The sequence below is a fragment of the Larus michahellis genome, chromosome 1, assembly GCF_964199755.1.
Source record: "Larus michahellis chromosome 1, bLarMic1.1, whole genome shotgun sequence".
NCBI lineage: Eukaryota > Metazoa > Chordata > Aves > Charadriiformes > Laridae > Larus > Larus michahellis.
This window is the reverse complement of record NC_133896.1, coordinates 202,761,031-202,783,680: the sequence shown is the minus strand read 5'-3', so window position 1 is coordinate 202,783,680 and position 22,650 is coordinate 202,761,031. Positions and strand designations below refer to the sequence as shown.

At 43.4% G+C, this 22,650-nt stretch overlaps 1 protein-coding gene across 2 annotated transcripts; it reads left to right on the top strand.

Annotated features, from left to right (window-relative positions):
* The first annotated feature begins 459 nt into the window (after positions 1–459).
* Positions 460–20,690, top strand: IL17D (interleukin 17D). Of its 2 annotated transcripts, XM_074569503.1 has the most exons (4): positions 460–525; positions 1,017–1,228; positions 6,167–6,456; positions 15,571–20,690. In XM_074569503.1, the coding sequence occupies exons 2-4, from the start codon at positions 1,181–1,183 to the stop codon at positions 15,884–15,886; spliced, it is 654 nt and encodes a 217-aa protein (XP_074425604.1). In that variant the 5' UTR covers positions 460–525; positions 1,017–1,180; the 3' UTR covers positions 15,887–20,690. The 2 variants fall into 2 exon arrangements, with proteins under 2 accessions (XP_074425604.1, XP_074425614.1); XM_074569513.1 differs by lacking the exons at positions 460–525; positions 1,017–1,228 and adding an exon at positions 5,794–6,033.
* Positions 20,691–22,650: the final 1,960 nt, after the last annotated feature.

The window sequence follows — 22,650 nt, the reverse complement described above, 5'->3', positions numbered from 1 at the left end:
TGGCACTGGGGAGCCCTGACCTCTTTTGACCGCAGCTAGCCCTGCAGCCCCACCACTGCCGAAACCTTGGCACTGACACCCAATACAACGGTGTATATTTTTAATATTTTCAATGAAATATCAATCAGCTAAAGACAAAGGAGGGGAGATGGAAAGGCAATCGAGCTGAACAATTCTCAGAGAAGGACTCAGGCAGATGGCTTAACCTTATGGTCACACTTGAGACCCAGCTTTCTCTTGCCTGTTCTTCAGTGCTGCCTTATCTACTGCTCTGGTTACGGGATGACACGTTCTGGGATATCTGTCAGGCTTACAGTCTTGGAAAACCTGGGCTTCCAGGATGCAACATGCCAGACAGGAGGGAGCCTTTTCAGCTACAGACTGGAGCAGAATGAGGCATCTGACTAATCACAGTGGGAGAAAGTATTTGGGACCATGGCAAGGAGCATTGATAAACCTGTGAAACTGCGCAAAGAAGATGACAGGCAAGATACTGTCATGGTCTTCTAACACAAAACCATTTGGGTACATCTAATGTATTTGAGTACATCTAATCAAACATTGCAATTGCATAGACATGTCCATGATAAAGTGGTATGAATTACTAATAATTTGGGATATGGTTCACGACTTTGTAGAAACACTCCTATGGACATCAGAGAGATTTTAATCAGCAGCAGTTTCTTGGTTTGGTTTGCCCAGATGCCTAACTGTATGTTATGTAAAATTCTGTGTTTTACAAACAGAATTGCACTTTTGTTCCACTCCTGCACAAACTCCCAGGAAGTTCTGGGACATGTTGTCTCCTATAGCACGGGGATCTGAATATACAATGCTCTGGGTTATGATGTATTTGCATGTTATTTTTCAAGCACAGTTGAGCTTGTTCTGAACTGACAGAAAGCCATATGATCCAGCTCCAACACTGGAATAGTAAGTCCTGCTGACAGTCAAAATTATTTAGCCCAGGTTCATCTCCTTCAAAACCATGTTAACTATGGTTACGTCTCTACTAGAATCGCAACATGGCCATGGCAGGCCTGGAGCAGAGGAGCTGATGTGTAACCATCTGTGAGAGGGAATACAAGATGTGACATGCCACCTGGACTCAAGGCTGGAGAGTGATCCCTGATGGGGACTAATATAACTGGAGTCTCTTCAAGAGAAAGAAGCCACGTGCATGTCCAAAATGCTATGTCAACATGTATTGGAAGGCCTCAAGCTATTGGTAAGTGAACACACCTGCATGATTCAGGAAGCTCAGGTCTTGAAGGAAGTGTGGCCATGCCAGTGAGGTGCTATGTCTAAAATAATTACAACAATAATTGTGTTATGTTGATGTGATGACCCTTGCCCCCGTGCTAGAGATAGCTTGGTTGGCATTTAGCTTAGGTGCAATGTGCGTTGTGTTCCCTGCTGCCATGTAGGATGCCCTCAGTGCTGTGGTAGGCCTCAGTAACTGCAGGAGTGGAAACACTGCATGAGCTAAATGCAAGTACCATGGGATAAAGCCCACAAGGGAAGAGGGACCCAAGCAAGCTGGTTAATATTCAAGGATCACCTCCTCCAAGCTCAGGTGCGTTGCATCCCAACAAAGAGCACGTTGGGCAAAAAAGCCAGGAGGCCTGCCTGGATGAACAAGGAGCTCCTGGACAAACTCAAACTCAAAAAGGAAGCAAAGACAGGTAGCCTAGAAGGTATTTAGAGAAATTGTCTGAGCAGCCAGAGATCAGGTGAGGAAAGCTAAAGCCCAGATAGAATTAAATCTGGCCAGGAACATCAAAGGCAACAAGAAAAGGTATGTCAGTGATAAAAGAAAGACTAAGGAAAATTTGGGCCCTCTCTGGAAGGAAATGGGAGACCTCATCACCTGGGATATGGAGAAGGCTGAGTTTGCCTCAGTTTTCACTGACAAGTGCTCTAGCTACACCACCCAAGTTGGAGAAGACAAAGGCAGGGACTTGGAGAATGAGGAACTACCCACTGTAGGAGAAGACCAGGTTCGAGACCATCTAAGGAACCTGAACATTCACAAGTCCATGGGACCTGATGAGATTCATCTGTGGGTCCTGAGGGAACTGGCAGATGAAGTTGCCAAGCCACTATCCATCATACTTGAGAAGTCGTGGCAATCCAGTGAAGTTCCTGCTGACTGGCAAAGAGGAAACATAATCCCCATTTTTAAAAAGGGAAAAAAGGAACTACAGGCCTGTCAGTCTCACCTCAGTGCCCAGCATGATCATGGAGCAGATCCTCCTGGAAACTGAGCCAAGGCACGTGGAAAATAAGGAGATGACTGGTGACAGCCAACATGGCTTCACCAAGGGCAAATTGTGCTCGACAAATTTGGTAGCCTTCTATGACAGCATTACAGCGTTGGTGGATAAGGGAAGAGCAACTGACATCACCTACCTGGACTTGTGCAAAGCATTTGACACTGTCCTGCATGACATCCTTGTCGCTGAATTGGAGCAACAGGGATTTGGCGGATGGACCACTCAGTGGATAAGGAATTGGCTGGATGACAGCACTCAGAGAGTCGTGGTCAATGGTTCGATGTCCAAGTGACAACCAGTGACAAGTGGCATTCCTCAGGGGCCAGTATTGGGACCAGTGTTGTTTAACATCTTTGTTGGCAACACGGACAGTGGGATTGAGTGCACCCTCAGCAAGTTTGCCAACGACTCCAAGCTGTGTAATGTAGTCAACATGCTAGAGGGAAGGGATGCCATCCAGAGGGACCTGGACAGGCTTGAAAGGTGGGCCCATGTGAACCTCATGAAGTTCGACGTGGCCAAGTGCAAAGTCCCACACCTGGGTTGGGGCAATCCCAAGCACAAAGACAGGCTGGGCAGAGAATGGATTGAGAGCAGCCCTGACGAGAAGGACGTGGGGGTGTTGGTGCATGAGAAGCTCAACGTGAGCCAGCAATGTCTGCTCACAGCCTAGAAAGTCAACTGTATCCTGGGCTGCATCAAAAGAAGTGGGGCCATCAGGTTGAGGGAGGTGATTCTACCCTCCTACTCCACTTCCGTGAGACCCCACCTGGAGTACTGCGTCCAGCTCTGGAGCTCTCAACATCAGAAGGACATGGCCTGCTGTAGCGAGTCCAGAGGAGGATCATGAAGATGATCAGATGGCTGGAGCACCTCTCCTATGAGGACAGGCTGAGTGTTGGGGTTGTTCAGCCTGGAGAAGAGAAGGCTCCGGGGAGACATTATTGCTCACAGCCATGAGCCATGGAATTCCCTATAGATTCACATAAAGGTGCATATGGCTATTCTGCTATTCTGAATGTATTGATTGAAATATTATCATATATTGCATCAAATCCGGGACAGGCTTTTCATTACTAAAGATTTTTTCTAATATTTCATGATATAGATTTTTTTAAAAACCCTCAAATTCTCAGCAAATTATAAATCAAAGTTAATGACAACGATACTGTTACCTTAATAATCTTAGTAACTTCTCAGAAGTCATGGTAGAATCTATGTTTTGCTGAAGAATATAAACTGAATTTTTATGATTCAGATGTCTCTGGGATAGACTATGCCTTGAGAGCTGGCATAGCACTCTTTCAGTTCCCGTGTAATGGAATCTAATTTGCCGCCCTTCTGTGATTATTCCTCTTATTATTATTTGAATCAATGAGATTGCTAATCAGATAATACTATTAAACTAATCTACAGAATTAGAATATTTTCTAGATAAGACTCAAAGCCTTAAACTCACTGGCAATTTAATGTCTGTGCTGTTGTTTCCTCTCCTGCTCTCATTTTTTGAGGCAGACCTCTCCCAGAAATGTCAATGTATATAAAGGAAGCACATAAAAGTCAAGTGTGACAGCCTCATGTTATTCAGAAAGTGTTGAGAAAAGATACTGGTTTATCACAGGGAAAGTAGTATAAAGACATCTGTCATGATAAATATTAGTCACGTTGCCACGCATATCACTCGAAGGTGTTGAAGTAACACAAGGCCAGGTGCAGGGTAGAGCCCAGGGGGTGTGCCAGAACTGGGCTAAATGGGCAGCTGCTTTGCCCCAGCCTCCTGCCTGAGGATATGACTGCAAAGGAGAATTTTTAATTCAATTTGAAACAAAGTCCTTCCTCAGAGCTGAAACCTGATTCAAATCCCATACAGTTCCAGGTTAAGATACCACTCATGAGTGATACTGACTGGTGATGCATAAGGTACTAAAACCACTAAAAATCACACTTTAACTGAACTCAGTCACTTTTCAGAAACCATGAAATCAAGTCACTTCATCACATTAAAAATGCTGGGTGATTCTGTTTCAATTCCAGTATAGTCTGGAACAGTTTGGACATCAGAAATACAAACGGACAGCTTGTATTTCTGTGGTACCATGCTGGGGTTTCACAGTTCTTGTATGACTTATGAACCTATTTTCCCTTATTCCTGATCAATACATTAATATTTGACTATTCTTACACTAAATGCCTCAATAGACGTGCAGGGCTTAATCATCACACACCAAACATCTGATTCAAGTGATAAGTTCTAAAGGCCATTTTTAATGCAAATCATTTCAGTGGAGCACATCTTTTATGACCTGGAGGACTACAGATGCTTATTTTTGTGGGTTGTGCCAGAGACCCTGAATACGTTGGACATGATGATTTTAAAGGTCCCTTCCAGCCTAGATTCTATGGCATAATGTGTCTGTTAAAAGCACCAGTAAACCAGCACAGAGTGGGGGGAGAAGTCATTAGAGGTGAGATTCACCTCAGTCTCATTTAGATATGTATGATGCAAGTTTCTCACCTTCTGACGTAGGCTTCCTTTTCAGTCAGTGGACTGTGACGTTGCAGTAGATCTCTGCTGTAGGCCACCTCAGTAGGAAGAACAGATGGATGAGGCCTCATACAAACAGCTCAAAGCAGCCTCACGTTCACCATCCCTGGTCCTCACGGGGGACCTCAACCCCCTCAGTGTCTGCTGGAGGATCTACACAGCGGGGCTGTTTCTGAAGAAACAAACCAGAGGTGCTGCCCTGGAGCTGGGCATGTCGGAGATCCCAGACTCCTACGAGGGACAGTGCCAATTGCTCCAAAGTGATGGAAAGAGTCCGGACTGCAGCAATTCAAGAGGACTGGACAAGAGGAAATGGCTTCAAGTCGTGCCAGGGGAGGTTTAGATTGGATATTAGGAAAAATGTCTTCATTGAAAGGATTATCAAGCCCTGGAACAGGCTACCCAGGGAAGTGGCGGAATTGCCATCTCTGGAGCTATTTAAAAGGCAGAGAGACGTGGTGTTTAGTGACATGGTTTAGTGATGATTTCTGTCAGTGTTATGTTGATGGTTGGACTCAATGATCTGAAAGGTCCCTTTCAACCTAGGCAATTCTATGGGTCTGTAATCCCCTCCTCAGCTGCAGTTCCATACCCAGAGTTGTGCTATTTTCAACTGTAAATCCCCACATTTTTCCCCATCAGCCTTCACACCTTGGCTCCGACTGGGCCAAAACCACCCTGGCTCAATCTCCTGCCCTAGCCTGGTGGGTCCCACTCAAGGCTCCGGGGCCCAGTGGGCCTGAGAAGACACTGCTTCATTTCCACACCACAGCTGCCATGGAAGGGAGCGCTTGGCTCCTTACACAGCCGAAGAGGGCGAGGGGCGCACCCGCAGCCCGCCAGGGACTTCAACACCCTCCCGGGCCTGCAGGCAGGGTCGGGCAGGCCGCTCCGTCCGGGCCGCGGGGCAGGACAGCGGCTGGTGGTGGACCCACCCCACCGGTGCCTGCGAGGCTGTCCCCGGGGGGCAGCGGGGCAGGATGGCGCGGCCGTGCCGAGCGGGGTAGGGGCCAGCTCCCGGCGCGGAGCGCTCGCCTCCTTCGTGAGCGCCTAAAATGTTCCTGGCATGTGAGGCCAGGGGAGATGCAGTGAGGAGCGGGGCACTTTTCCAACAGCTCCTCCGCCGAGAGAGCCAGTGGCACGGCGCGGCTCCGCAGCCCGCCGCTCTCCTCGGCTCCCTCCGGCAGCCCGACCGCCATGCAGCGAGGCAGGGTAAGGGGCTGCGGCACGGGGACCGGGCAGGGCAGCGCCCCGACCGGGGGGATCCGGGGCGCGGCGGGTGTAGGGGGGTGTGTGTGGGGGGGCGCGGCCGGTCCCAGCCCCGCTGACGGCGGCGTGGTTGCAGGTGCTGGCGGCGCTGCTGTGCGCGGCGCTGCTCCCGCTCCGCCCGGAGGCCGTCAAGGCGCCCAAGCGGCCGGCGCGGACCCGGACCTGCGGCGAACGGCCCGAGGAGCTGCTGGAGCAGCTGTACGGGCGGCTGGCGGCGGGCATGCTCAGCGCGTTCCACCACACCCTGCAGCCCGAGCCGACGGGCCGCCAGCACAACGCCAGCTGCCCCGCCGGGGGCCGGCCGGCCGGCGACAAGAGGTTCCGGCTGCCGGTCAACCTGCGCAGCGCCTCGCCCTGGGCCTACAGGTGAGTCCGGGGCACCGGAGGGGGAGAAGGCGGGAGAAGGGGGGACTCCAAGGGGCGAAGCGGTGGCAGGGTGCCGGGCGGCTGAAGAGAGACGGTTCCCTTGTGGCGGGACCCCCTGTGCCACCCCCTGTCCCTGCCCGGGGGTGTTGCCGCCTTCCCCTGTGAGGCGGGTGCCGGAGGCGCCGGTCCTGAGGGGATGTCCGCGGCACCCCGCGGAAACACCTGACGGAAAGGTGTTAAAAGTAGACGTCTAAGTAGGCAGATATGAAGTAAATATGTTAGAAAAAAACCCACCCCTGGGTGAGGTGTGTGTCTAATGGGCAGAAAGGGGAATGAAAAATTACTGAGGTGGAGCAGGCTGTGAGATGGAGCTCACACACACAGACTGACCCTCAGAAAGTCACTTTGGGAAACTGTCACACGTGAAGTTCACTCAGAAGACCCTCAGCAAAGGACCATCACCCAGAAAGCCCCCCGTGACTTTGTAGCAGCCCCACGGGGGCTCAGATGCTTTGCCTGAGATGTGGCTCCGGACACTGTGATTGCTGGTCTCTAAAATATGTGAGAGTACAGCGTGTGTTCTGGTTACATACCAGCAGAGCCACATCTTCACGTACCCTGATACAAGTACTCCCAAGGGCTTGCTGTCCAGTTTGCTGCAGGAGCGTAGACATGGAATGAGTACTGCCATTTTCTACATCTGCGTTTTCAACCCACGCTTTGCAAACCCCCCTCCCTTGAGGCGGAACAGGAGCTGACAGACTATTTTTAAGGGGGCATACAAATAACTAGGTAAAGTAAATCTGGTTTTAGCCTGGTTAATACACAAAACAAGGGTCCGCACTTCTGTAGGGAGCTCTGGAAAAGCTTGGAAACCACTGATCTAGAACACCAAAACCATATTCTTGCTATCGAGGCTTCTGGTAGCTTTGTCTGAATAAGACTGACAGAATTGGCTTCTCTGTTTTCAGCTTTCCGTTAAGACACTGCAGACAACGGGAAACTAAAACATGCACAAACTTAAAAGGAACTGACTTTCTTGCTTCTTTCTGTACATTATCCTTCATACATACCTTGATGCAGTTACTGTGTATTCATTAAACTTAAATATCTCCTTGTTAGTGATCTCCAGTAAACATTCATTTTGTGGCATGGTTTTTGCCCGCTTTTAGTTTAAGAAGTAATCCTACTGAGAGAAAAATGGTTTATTTGCTCAATGAGCCTTTCATAAACAAAGTATTTTTAGAAAATTATTTTTAGTAATACATTTTCTGTGAGCAGACTGAGGATTTTTTAAGCTACCTAAGTGTGCAAAAAGCAAGTATGCTGAACGGAACACCTACCATTAGGCTCAGGTATTTTTTATGTTGGTTTTGCCAAATACTAGTGCTATCAGAAAATTGGTCTTCTGATCCAAAAACAGTGCCCTCCGTGCTCACATCCCATTGGGCAAGTACTTATTTTCAGTTGGAGCTCTGTATAGGCTTACTTCTTAGCAGAGAACCAGCTGCTATTTAGGGCCTGGCTTACAAAAAGTTTACTAAGAAACTGCAAATACACTGTACTTTTCATCAAAATGTTTTCAAATGGACCACTAACCATTCACATACAAGTAACTTGATGACATCTCCAAGCTAGAAATTTTAAAAGATAGTGTAAAAAAAAATTACACCGTCAAAGGCAGAATCTAATATTTTCTTTAGGTGGAGATTGTTTCTCTAGGGTGCAGAGGTCTGAGTACAGTCTAGTTAACCGATCTCATTTACAGCTTTTTTTCTCAATCCCATTTTTACTGTATTATTAGTGTGTAATGAGACGGCAACAGACATTGCAAGATGTGTAATGAAATAAATTTAAAATAAAAATATAAAATTGCTCATTATGACTAGTAATGTGTATTTGCTATTACAACCTGCTGTTTCATAGATTTTGAAGCCAGATAAAAGCATTATGAAGATCTGTTCTGATCTGTGGTGTTCACCTGTTCACCCTGGAAGCAAGCTCCCAGATCCCATTAGAGCTTTGAAAAGGACATGCAGCTCTCTCCATTAAACATTCCAAGTAATGGCACTTTACATCTTGTCCACAGTTAACCAGTTGCACTCACGATCCCAACAATTTCTTCTTCATGGCAGGGGTGTTATTCTGAAAAACTGCATACAGCTCTTTCCTGTAACACAGAATTTTCTTGACAAGCCTACTTATGTTTAATTCTTTTAATCTTTCCTCATGAGTTGCTCCCCTTTGCTCCTCTTGCCAAGATTTGTTGCTGTGTCGTGAACTGCCTTTGACTCACTAGAGTTCTAGTAATGAATGCCCAGAAATTAATTCACTGTAGGCAGCCCCCCTTGTACACCCTGATAGGACACCCCTCAAAGCTTGAATTTCACAATTTGAAACTTGAATCAAGATTCCTGCCCCATTTCAGCACGTCTCACAGAGATATTGCTGTCCAACTTCTTTTCTGCCCCTAAAGAGTTAAAGTGCAATTGATTTCTGCTCTGTGCACAAAGGGTCTTTTTTCTTTTTGACCTGCATTTTAATGTCTGAGATACCTCATGCTGTTTCTCCGTCTTCATTGGTGTTGCAGCAGTTCCCATTGTTACCATCTGCAGATTTCATTAACATGCTGTTTATACTCCCTATTCCAGGTCATTAATAATAAAGATATTAAGTCTGGCTCTACTTACCTTCCCCTGCATATCTCCCTAGGCACCTGTTCCCAGCTGTTTAACGCTGCTTCTTGTAATTCTGCTCACGTGACCACGCAGTTCAAGTCAACTGAAATTTTTTCATATCAGCGTTTGTGAGAAAGAATCAAATATATTACTTAGAGATCTATGTATAACATTCACCCTACTGCATCGCATATATCCAAGTGTGTCATTCTCTTCAGTGTGGAAGAACTAGGTTTGATTGGCTCAGAGTACAGATAATCCTTGCGTGGCTTGTTTCCTTGTCTTTGTTCTGTGCTTACTATTTATTTTCTATTACTTGGTCTTTAATTTGGTTATACAAAAATCAAGACTTACATCATTTTTGGCTTGCTACAACCTAGAGATACAGGAGTTGCACATGGATTGCACCACAGATCCATCTGCTCCACGATCCTGCTGCTGGCAGCAACCAACAGTTGGTATTTGAGGCAAAAGTTAGGGGAAAAAATATTAGTGCATCAGCCTGATACTGAAATTCCATCCTGATGGCCACAGGAGATCAGTATATAACTCAGGGCACAAAGTTTAATCACACAAATCGCTCTTTGCAGAGCTATAAAGAGACAGCAGAGTTCCCTGAAGTCAGTTGAGTTGAGTGAAATCTTGAGCATACTGGATTTGCTCAGCACTTCAGGAAGTTTGTCTAAGAATTATCCAGATTTTTTTAAAAATAGAGCCAGCAGCAGAAACTCTGCCATGAAATCATCATGCCTTGAAATCATCAGGCTGATTGTGTGCCAGTTTGTGACATCTATCCAGGAGCTGCTTGTCCTTTTTAGCAGTATTACCCGGACAGTAAATGAAATCCAGAAAACCTGCTTGTACAAGGAGATGCTGGCACCAGCCATGGTCCTTGGCTACTGCTATGGTTTGCAGTTGCTTCACAAGAATTAATGACACAGGTTGTCTAATGACCTACAGATCTCACTGACAGCACAGGATGGGTACTGCTGGTTAAACTTCACAGAAGCCATAAGCATGGTGAATCTTTACCAATGCAAGCTCTGCTCCAGAAACGTACACACAAGTTGCTCTTGGACAAGAGCCATTAGAAAAAGGATTAATTTTAAATGCATGCCTAAACATTTGCAGGGGCTGATTGTAAAGCTCAGAGTAATAGTTGAAAAATCTGATCCCACTGAAGTCAACAGTGGATTTACAGGTAATGTTCATTTGTGATTCCATTCATGGTGCTGCAGAGCACAGGTGCCATTTGTTAATCAGCTGTATACATCAGCTCTATTTTTATTCTCGGTTGTCTTAAGGTTGTAATAGCATATGTAGATAGTTTGTAGGAATACATTCAGAGTCTTCTGCAAACACACTTCTGCATGAATTTAGCAAAAATTCTTTATATGTATTCAAGAAGTCATTCCCGGTTCTGAATTTCCAAATCTCATGGCTTCTGTGTCTGTCTTGGGGGCCTAACCCTGCATTTACTAAGGGTTAATTTACAGAGATTTAACTTTTATTGTCAGCATTGATCTGATCATGAAATCCCATCTTAGCTAGTCCCTCTCTGAAACATTGTCCAGCTTGTTTTTTCTGCTTTTCAAAAACCAGTTTCAGTTTATAAGCATCCTTGGTTTAGTGCTCATCTACATAAAATCTTAATAAATCTAATACAGGCAAGTCTGTCCTTACTGGTAAAAGCCAAGCTTGTCTGCAGTGCTTTTGAAAAAAAAATCATACAAGAAGGCTTTCCTTTAAATAATACTCCAATGATTTTCAAGAACCTTATCCAAGACATTTTCCAGGATTTAACATTGCCATGTGGCACAGCGTGCATATCCCAAAGATGCAGCTGAGAGGAAAAAAATTGAAGGGGACGCAGAACTGCTGTCCTTTTTATTTGAGTACGTGTTAGTACAACTCTTTAGAAAATCACTGTTAGTACAAGGCTATTTTATGCGAGCTCTCTACTTACCACCTGTATATAAAACAAACTAAGCATAATGTGAACAAAAGAACACCTGCTGTATAAATGCCTTGCCAAGAGGGAAAAAAAAGGTTGTTAGCTCTTAATCCTGTAAGTATTTCAGAGTGTGAAGTAAAGGGATGATGATCTGCTTATTAGACTTTTGATAACATCCAGCTGTTAGCCTAGTGCTAACAGTGATTTTCTGAAGTCAGCTGTATCCGCCTGCCCCAGCACAGCATCTGACCCACTGGATTTAGAAGCTTGGAAACTATGAAGTGATAATATTATTAAAAATACTACATAGGAAAGTAGCAGTACAGGACAAGACAGATTAAGTCTTTGCAAGAGTTTTACTTCTGACAGAATATTTTCTCTTGAGTTTCCAGGCTTAGTACATAAACGGCAGGAAGTTTGTTTTTCACTGGGACCTCTCAAAGCACTCGTAGGGTCATAAGGAAAAGCAGCCTAGAACTAGTAACACTTCATTAGCAGTTCCAGTTCAGTACAAACCTGCTTCTTGTTCCAGCAGATGGAAACACAGCAGCCCAGCATAGCTCACTGCTCCTGTCATTTGTAAATCAGGAGCGCTGGCTAGGCAGAGCTAGCCTACATACCAGTAACCTGAGTTCACGGGACAAGGGCAACCCTCATCAAAATGGCTGAGCTGTCTCCTTTGCAGCAGTGGCCACAGCAAATGACACAAGGATGCAGGGGACACTTGGGTGCCAGTGGAAAGTTGGCACTTCTCTGGTTCTCCACCACTCTTCCCAGCTGCTTCTGTTGTGTCCACCCCATTTAGGTGCAGCTTTCACTACTTAGAGGAAAGAGTCAGTGGGAACTTGGAATATGTCTTTTACCAAGTTAATTAACCTGATCAAACATGTTTGCCCTCTTCCAGGAGGAGACATAAAAACATGACTTGTAGTGCTTGTAGTGAACATACATCAAACTGCAGCAACTGAGGATGTCCTCATTACACGCACAGAGTGATTATGTTCAATGGATGAAAACAGAGGAAGCAGGTCACACCACTGCATTTATACGGCCAGGTTACTGGTGTTTGTTGGCAGTTCAGACCCAAATCAGGCTGGGTTGGCTAGAAAGATGAAAATGAGGCTTTAATTATATGATCTTTCTTAACATGTTTGAGCTGAAGATGCAGAACCTTAGACATAGCTCCAAAGTTTAGTGACATTTGAGTTCAGTGTTTAATTTCAGGAGGCATTACTTAGTGTCTTCAGGCTTAAAGTTCCAGTCCGGATGCAAAAGCACATCTATTATTTTGCATCCATCTTTGGGTTTGGATCCTCTCTGATTCCTTGTAATCCTCACATGATGGAGTAGGGGTATCTACAGCAAACTTAGCAATACAAGAGTGAGTTTTTTTCTGTAGAAAGTAGAAAAAACACACCATCCTTCTCCCCAGAAAAATCATTTGTACCTGACTTTTGCCACATGGGAATTTGGAGGGGAAGCTTGTATACCACGTTTCCAGTGACAGCGTTCTCTTGTTATTAGTGAATACTCTAATGTTTGCATCCAGAAGCATGTTCATGCTTTCCAGTAACATCATAAACCAGGTGCTAGAGATAATACAGAAGAGGAAATACCAGTGACTTGACATATGGTGTGTTTAACAATCCACCACTGAAATTATTCACACTTGAGATTGAAATGGGAATGTATCACAGGAGAAAAGCCTGTATTCCACTTTCTTCCCTTCTGCTGGCTACCAGACATTTTATTTCACGTTGGTGTGAGATCCTGTAACATGAAGGTATTTCCTGGGGAAAGTAAGCAATATAAACGGGACAGAGAAGCTTTGCAAAAAATATCTGCGACATCACAGATGTCTGGCGATGAGAGAACTGGTGAGATTTTTCAGTGAGGAAAACAAATTCCTTAAAAAGATATATGGCCATTGGAAAGTAAAGTCTATTTTCTTTGATGATAGAATAAGCAAGTCTGTGCTTGGCTAAAGCTGTGATTCCAGATTTGTTTTAACTGATAAACTGGTGTTGCGTCTCCTGAAAAGGGCAGCTCCCTTTTGCCTTCATCTGTAGCTGTTTGTTCGTGCTGGCTTGTTTATGTAAGGCTCTGTGTATGTGGCAAGACAGCTGAAGGACCAAAATCCAGCTTTTCATGAGGTTACTTTTCAGTTGGATGAATTCCCCGATCCATCCTGTGACAAGAAGAACATTAGCATCAACCCAGGGGCGGAGGCAAGAAGGAGAGCCAGGCTGTCTGTTTGGCAAGTGCAGATTTTGTTGACTAGAAGTGACTGTGTAGTAACAGCTCAAGGCAGACTTACGCTGCTTCTTCCTCAGCTGAACCCTTACCTGAGAGACCACCTGAAAAGATAAAAGGCTAACACTTTCATAGTCACAGAACTGGTACAAACCCTGATGGCATTCTGCGAAACACAATTTGGGAATCACTTTAAGTCCGTTATGTTTTTCAAAATTGGTGATTTTGAAAACTGCTGTGAGAAGGGTGGCATTGTATAAACCGTTTGTATCACTCCATAGATAATTATATTGATGATGGGTATTTAAGGTGTTCATTTTTCTTATGTAGTTGCCCCACTTTATCTACTGTATGGTGGTCCTATCCTGATCCCAAGTAGAGGATGGTTTAAAACCCAGTGCGAGAATTTTTACTGTTTTTGCAGCACTGCACAGTAAACATTACAGGCTTGAACATTCTCTCTCATATGAAATCTTTGACTGTTAGTTTTTTAGCCTCAGCTGCTGTGATTTCCCATCCAAACATGGGAAATGATTGATTTAGTTTGCAAGAAAAAAAATGCTCCGCTTCACTGTTAGGAAAACTTCCCAAGTAAAGAGGTGGTAAAATACTGCAACAGAGCCTCTGGGCGGGCTGGGCATGCCCTCTGGAAGTTTTTAAGAACAGGCTGGACAAACATGGGCAAATACATCTGAGCCTGCGTCATGGAGGCATTTTGGCTAGGTGACTTCCCAATGTGTCTTCGTGCTCTCTGCATGCCAGTAACAACCTGTTACTTCTACAGTGCACTGTGCGTAGGTCTAACCATCTGCAGTGTGAAAGGAGGAACAGGTGGAAAGGGAAGAAAAGGGTTTTCTGTTAGCTAAGAGGTGGGTAATTGCTTCTGATAATGTATGTGAGGTCAGCATCCTCCCAAAGAGGGGGGACGGGCTCTGCGGGAGGAGCACCACGAGGCGGCTGGCAGTGCTTATGGGCTGAACGCTTCTCCAGCCAGAGAGAGCCATCATCCCTTTCCCGCTGGACATGCAGCCACTGCTGAAGCTGGGCTAGTTTTGTAGCAGTATGAGAGCAGAAGGTGATCTGGGGGAAGCTTACAGGTAGAAAGAGGACAGCTGGCATAGGATTAGTAAAAAAATTCCCTTTTTCTGGAGGTGCAAACATCTTTTTGAGAATAATGACACACAGGAAAAGCAGGTAAAGAACAAAGCAACAGTACATCACCACCACAATAAGCAGCCTGGCTACACACTCCAGTACATGTACTCCACTGTGTACTTAGTCTTTTATTTCAAAAAACAAGCAGACTTTATCAGCTTTTACTCTTGTTGCTAAAAACAATGGCTGTAAGTCAGCCAGGATCTGTACGACTTGAGACCATAGTATCACATCTTTGTTTCTGCATCCAACAACATCCAGCAAGGAATGTTGGAACTTGGGACTTTGTTGGTCCAAGCTGTACTTAGGTTACAAGCTTTCCAGCTCTTGCTAATCAGGAATTTCCAGAGACAGGGCATTAATAAGCAAAAAGAAAGGATCAAAACAACAAAAAAAGAGAAGCTTTGGGGCAATGCTGTACTTCAAAGTGTAGCAGTAGAGGGCAGAAAAAACATTAACTTTGTGGTTTATCTCAGCGTGGGTGTGCAAATGTTACTTTTCTCCGGTCAGAGGAAGAGACAGTGCAGGTGAATTAGAGAAAGAAATACAGAGTTCTGCTTTCAAGACGAAGGGATCTTTATAACCCCAAGTATACTAGGGAGCAAAAACTATTGCAGAGATAATAGTACAATTTAATTTTATTTAAATTATAAAATTTTGAAACATCATGTCATAGCTTCAACAATAATAATGTTAACAAGAATTTTTGAAGAACTCAGGGCAGATCAAAAGTTTGGAAATGCCCAAGTGTCCTTTTTGATGTTCTATTTACCCATTCAGTCAAAAATACAAAACTTAGTCTGCTTAAACCCCTGAATCTCAAATTTTAGAAAGCTAGTCACTTCATACTTCAGTGTGCACTGTAGGACCTGATCAGTCTATAAGTTGTTCCTGTTTTTTCTTTACACTTCACAAATAAGAAGCCAGACAGCAACAGTTAGAGCTGTTTTTCCTGGCAAAGAAAACAAAAACATTATATAAATGTTTATGGTCAAATCATATTATAACATTTTCCAGATGAATATATCTATTTTTAGAGATACTAGTGAATCTTTATTATTTGCTTCCTTACAGAATTTCATATGATCCCACAAGATATCCTAAATACATTCCTGAAGCCTACTGTCTGTGCAAAGGCTGCCTCATGGGGATCTTTGGTGAGGAGAATTTTCACTTCCGCAGCACCCCCGTGTACATGCCGACAGTCATCCTCCGTCGCACATCGTCGTGTGCTGGGGGCCGTTACGTCTACACAGAAGATTACGTCACTATCCCAGTGGGATGCACTTGTGTACCTGAGCAAGAAAAAGAGGCCGAAAGTGTAAATTCCAGTATAGATAAGCAAGAAATGAAGTTGCTGGTAAGCCAGAACAAGCCATCATCCGAATGAAGAATATATTAAGAGTCATGTTAACAGTGTTGGCTTCCCATCATCATTTCACCACCTCAGGAAACTGCACCACAGCAGCAAACACATTGTCTTACCCTCTTTTTCTACTTGCAGTTATTTCAGTCGCTCAGATCATTAGAGATGACAATTCATATTAAGAACTTCTTTAGTTCATGTAAGTATTTGTTGCAAATTCCAATGTAACTTTTTTTTTTCCTTAGAGCAGAACATTTTATCCTTGCTTATTCACAGTAAATTTTAGAAGATAATGCAACTGTAAGACATGCTAGCTCTTACTGTAGCAGAATACTGGTTGTTGATATTTTTAAGGAGTATCTTATAATCTGCTTCTAAATATTCTTATATAAAAATCACATAGCTGCCATACATGTGCCAAATTAGCGGTTAAAAGGATGATTTCTCGGGCTGGGAGAGCCTTCCTTTATATTGCATATCTCAACTCCAAGCAGTGTTCTTGGCTGTTATATCTTTGGCTATTTATACGCTACAGCAAGGAAACCTTTGCTGAGTTTGGGTCATTCATGAAACAATATTCTATGAGTTTGCTATTTTTAAACTTGCCAAATATGGGGACAAAAGTTTTGAGAAAAAGCATGCTAGAATATTGCAAAACTGCAGTGGACTTTTCTGATGTGGACTAAGTCTAATTGCACAGAAAATATCAATTAGAAAAAACACAGTTTGGGTCCCAAGAATTCTGTATTAGATTTCATTCATCATTAACTGCTTAACTGTTCCTTGTGACAAAACTGTATTCCATACAGTTGAAAGGACAAAATCTTTTCCATGTTAGGAGAGGAGATTCCCCATTAAAAAAGTGTGTGTGAAGGGTAGGCTTCATCTCAGGTACGCTGCAGCTGAGTAAACAGGCTAGGTCTTAACTTCTAGATGCTACAGAGGTCACTGAGGTGAGTCCCAGCCAATCCAAAGCTGTTAAATCCAACTAATTTATACAATTAATTAATTATTATTATTAATTGTTGCTCATTTTTCCCTATGCTACACATACCAGACAATCACCTGCAAAAGATGCTGGTCTGTGGTAGAGCACTTTTCCATCTTTGCAGCTTATAGGAACTTGATGGCAAGCCCTAACTAGAAACCCCACATACACAAAGGCTTGCATTTCCAGAACAAGGGACTGAAGGCTGACTCAGTCTAGGGAATGATAATCAGGAATAACCAGGCATACCTTGCATGACCATAACTCCTCAGGGGGACACAATCACCTAAGTTGGTCGGTCTCTGAATGAACAGCAGAGAATATCTTTTACAGTTGAAGGATCATGACAGCAGTATCATTACAAAAAAGAATAAACACCATCTGCAGCAATGTATTTGCTACTTCAAGAATCTCAAAATTGGGCTTAATCCATAGCAGATAAAGTCCCTACACTATGGAAACACACGCTCCTTTGGAGTGTTGTTGGATGAAGAATGGAAAGACTATGAGCTAAACAGAATTAACAAGTTAAATCATATGACAACTCCTTGTCTTGGTGCATAATTATTGACTGTGCTCTTTATGACTCAGTCTAGTATAACAGTATTTTTATAGTGCAATCTGTATCGCTTCTTAGAAAGCCTAAAACAACTTTAAGAACTCCAGAAATCAATAAAAGATTCCCATCACAATGTCAGATTGAAGTTTATAACCGCGTTTCTTGTGCAGATGCTTTTCCGCAATTCTACTTGTTTTCAGATCTGTGTTTCCTCAAATTGTGATGTTTCTATCTCAAGGGGATTCTCAAAAGAGGGTTCAAAGAAGGTCATAAGGTGTTGATACTACTCAGAGAACAGCTAATTGCCTAGCTGCTGCCAGCAATTAAAGGTGGTTACCTGTTTCATGGAGAATGTAAATATTTGCAGCAATTTCCTTCCTCCTAATGCGGAAGAACTTCTCACCTTCTGAGAACAGGGAAATGGTAATCAAAGACAGCAGACCTCAAAAGGGAAGCAGACACAGACCCACAAAACTGAAGCAGCACTGCATTAGATGATGCTTCGGCAGTCTAAGATCTTACAGTTTCACTATTAAATTGTGGGGTTTTTTCTCCACACACATACTTCAGACAGGGTGAAGTTGTACCTTCAGCAAAGTCTTCACAGTAAAAGGCAGTCAAAAACTCCAACAACAGCAAAAAAATCCCAAACCACACAGCCCTTTAAATTTAGTAAATACCCAGAAGGGCCACCAATTAAAGCTCTGGCTAAACACTGCCCTCCAGCAAAACTCATCTGTTTGCCCACAGACTGCTGTCATGCAAATTTATCTGCAACAAATTAGTTACTTGAGCACATGGATTTATTTGCATGATGTGGAGAAAAAAATCTCACTTTTTGTTGCTACTCTTTTGTCCCCCAGGCATAAATCATGGTGTCAGTTTGAGGTTTTCTAGTAACTAGAGCATATTCTGGGAATTCCTGGGAGTTGAAGGCGAAGATCAGGTAAATGGAACACAATTGGTTGCGCCAATCCAGAGAAACAGATGCTTTAGCTTACATATAGCTTCAGGAATTGGATGACTGAAAGGAAAGTGTTAGAGAACTGCAAAACCTCAGTGGATCAACAGATGATGTATGTTGGCGACCTCCTTCTCGTCATACGGCAACAAGTGCAGAAAGCTTCCTATGGTTACAAGCAACTTCATGTTATCTTACTCAGAAGCCCATTTTCCTTTTTTAATCCTCACCCTCTTCAGTGACAGACATTTTAGCTGAGCCAGTTTGCTTCCCGATCCAGCTTTCCAGTTAGGTGTCTCTTAAAAGCTATGTTTATGTTTTAGAGTGAGCAACTGTTTGATAGTAATTTGTTAGTGAACAACTGTAATACTTAACATCAAGAACTATTATCTACGCAAACATTTGTCAACCTTCAAAATATCCTCCCATATATAAACCCTCTCCACATCACTCATGTGGTAAAGCTTGAGTATTAAATGTAGCTTGCGTTTGTTTGGATTTATTGTTTTTTTAGAGATCATCACATCATCAATTTATATCAGTTTCACTTCAACTGTAGTGTGACATTTTCCAGCTTCTAGCCCTCTGGTTACAGCTGCTGCAGCCTTGCCTTTAATTTGCATGGGGGGGAGGGACGGTTCACTGGAGTTGCTTCAAGGCTCACAAACTGTTGACACAAGGCAGACATGAAATGCCTCATTGAACCAACTCCAGGCCCAATAAATGCAAACAATTCAAAGCTGAAACTATCTGGCAGCTGCAGCTGATTTGAGAAAATTTTTGTTGCGCCAGGAAAATCTTTTCCTTCGATGAGGTTGTCCCTGGAATACATTAGGAGCCACAAAAGACAGAACAATATCCTTGGTAAAGAGATTAATTTCTTCTCTGTAGTATCACTTAAGATAGGTTGGAAAAATCGTATCATTCAGGAAGGTTGAGAAAAGCCTGAGATGCTAGTTTTGGTTTACTAGACAGTCATTACATGAAAGTGTTTGTCAGAATAGGCAGAGGGCTACAGATGCAAGTAAATGTGAAATCACGTGGAGGAACATGAATATGAAAGCAGCAAGGAGAAAATGGAAAAAGGCTAGAATGTGCTCAGAAAGTATAAACACTCATTAATCTCACGGGGATTAGGGAACAGCCGTAACTACCTGGACTAGGGTACATGAGATCTAGTTAATCCTACATGTTTTGCTGAGTAGTGGTGTGAACTACCACTCGTTTTTGCTGTACTCCCATTTAAGGAGGCAGCAGCTCTGACACCGGCTGACGAGGGGCTTCTGGAACCCAAACCCAGCCGCCCTGTTTCCCACCTCACTGTACGGCAGTGGGACTGCACCCTGCAGGTAAGCAAGGGACAGTGGCAAAACCAACATCAGGTATTTCCCACTTTGCTACAGAGGGATACGGGCAGAGGGGTGAAGGCGATTGTGTGGTACAGAGGCGGGCTAACTGTGCAACGTCATGCTAAGAGCAACACCGTTTTTAATGGGAAGTGCAGATTAGATCTTAATGGAAGCAGTACCTTGAACTTCACGCAACAGCATTTCTAGAAATGTTTCATTTCTCATGAAGGTGCGGGCAGCTGCAGTGTATTCACTTTCACCTACAGCCATCAGCCTGTGCACGAGACACCGGGATTCCTCTGCCAAGTGTCACCTTCATACTGACAGCAGGGCATTGAGATGTCCTGCTGCTGCGCAGCGCCTGTGACTGCAGCCAAGAGGCTGTAGCACATATGCCTCTGCAGTCTAAATGCCACTGGAAAAGTAGCATGGTGATAACATTTCACCACAGGCTGTTCCAATAGAAAAATCCATCCATGAAACATCCACAATAAAGAAAGCCAATCTACTTGACACTGAAGATTTTTTCAATAATCCTGTTACAGAAAAAAAGATAGCTTTTGCTGTCACATAATACTTAATGTTACTGTGGTGGCACAAAGTACAAATTCACTACGTGTTTTCATGACTCGAAGCCTTCTCAGAAACACAGCTAATTCCTTGGAAACAAGTATGACAAAAAATAGTTTCCCTCCTATCGTTGAAGGCTGTGAATGCCACTCTGCGTGGGCAGCTGCCTGTGCTCACCAGGCTTTTCCAAGGGGAGCCAGTGGACAACAGGCTGCTCTGTTGAGTGCATCTACACAGATTTACCTGTACCCTCATCTTCATAATCGTGCACCTTCACAGTGCCTCTTTTCAAAGCCTCTGACCTACATGTGAGAAGTAGCAGTTATTTTCTTGGGGAACTGAATTTCTTGGTACAACTGAATGTTGTACTTTTATTTTTTTTTAAGAAAGGTGTCTGATGAGGTTAGCAAAGTTTTATTTTAATTCTGATATCGAGAACCCAACAACACACATTTACCAAAATTAAGTAGACAATTGAAGGAATTAATAGCAAAGCAGCAACAAAGGTGAAGCTGTATTTGAATAGCACGTTCTAATTTAGGTGGTGGCAGGGGAAGAATATCATCACTTCTGGCAATAACTGTCCCACTTGAAGTCTCTACGTAGTTAAAAATAAAGTTTCAGGAGTTACTTCATTGTCTCCATCTGTTTGGTGTGCAAGACATTACGGTAATAAACATAAACCAGTTTACAATTGTGAAGTACAGATTTGTGCCAATACCTACGCATTTAACGTTCTGGTTTGCTTTATTTTTAAACTGGCCATAAAAAAGTAACGGCATAGCCACCTGGAGAACAGCTAAACCCAGCTGTGTGTCACCTGTGGGCCCTCGTTTTCAGGGGGGATTCTGGCTTTATTGTGCTCAGCAGCAAGAGTGGCTTCTGGATTGAAAGGCAAAACTGTATCCACCATGGGGTCAGAGAGGCTGCCGGAAGACCCCAGTCTCCGTTCTCCCTGCGAGCTCTTCCTCTGCTGCACTTTTCTCATTTTAACAATACCCAGTACCAGCCTGATGGAAACCAAGGCACGTGAAAGAGAAAGAAAACTGGCATCATGAAACGTGAGAACGCTATGTTGGGGTGGGAAGGGGGAGGAAGCGGCAGATATAAAATGTGAGGGGGAAGAAGCCTTAGGAAGTGACCAGATCTCTTAGAAAGTGGGGAAGAAAGCAGCAGTCTTGGACGGGTATTTAGGAACCAGTGTTGCGTCCAGTTCAGGAAGCACGATTCTCTGAGCACTGAGACAGGATCATATTCCACCTACATTATTCCTGATAATTTGTTTACTCCACCAGATGGGAAAATGTGCATCCAAATAGCAGAAATTCAAAGAAACATGAGTATTATCTCTACCTTATTAAAAGTCTTGTCTCACAAGCTTAATCAGGTTTATCCCCACCGCAAAATAATTTTTGTAATGCTTCATGTTAGGTACTTCATTTTGTAGACGAAACGTTCCTGTTAGCCTTTTCACATAAAGACAAGTGTTTATATTTTGTATAGTATATTTATAGCGGATAAAACTCATGAGTGATGTGGAATTTATGAACCAGCTTTCACCCAAAAATACAGCAGTAGTGCAGTCAAAGGTTTGTCAAAAGTGGCTTTAAAAATTGCCGGTTACCAAAAATCTCTAATTTTTCTAACATATCATCTATTTTGATTGAAATTGATTGAAATATAGCCCAACCCCTTCACATAAGATTTGACACTTGTCTATTAGAAACAGTGTGAGTTTATCAATACATTATATTATATTTCAGTGGCCTTGTAAGATTCAATGATTTCTAAGAGGCTCCTGTTCTACCACTGTGCTGTTGTCTGTGGAACAGAAGGCAAAGATAAAACTGGGCAATTGGAAAAAAAAGACGGTTCTTCTAACTACAAACTTGACGTACCTGTAAATCATCTTTAGCTTGATAGTGACATCTATTAAAAAGCAGGCACTGTATTTAATCAGATCCATTATGATTCAAGATCTAAGGGACTACCACGTATAGCTCACATTACTACAGAAGTATCTCATAACCAACGGTAATTCAAAGTGAGAACCCATGAACACAGTCTGAAGCACAATGCAAGGACTGGCTGATGTGTTACATATTTATTCAGTAATTACTTTGTATTTCAGGTGATTTGGCCTCTCTAATGTACAGGATTCTTAATGAAAGTAAAGGTCTCTCTAATGGGGAAATCCTTATTGTGCTTTTTTCAAGGAGACATCAGGTTTATAGCACCTCTGGAGATTAGCTTAACTAGTAAATACAAGAGCCTAGCTGAGTGGTTTTTAAAAAGCTTGTGATTTTCTGTTGCGCTAACACATAACCATCACAAAATAAATGCACTGTACTTCTGCAAAGA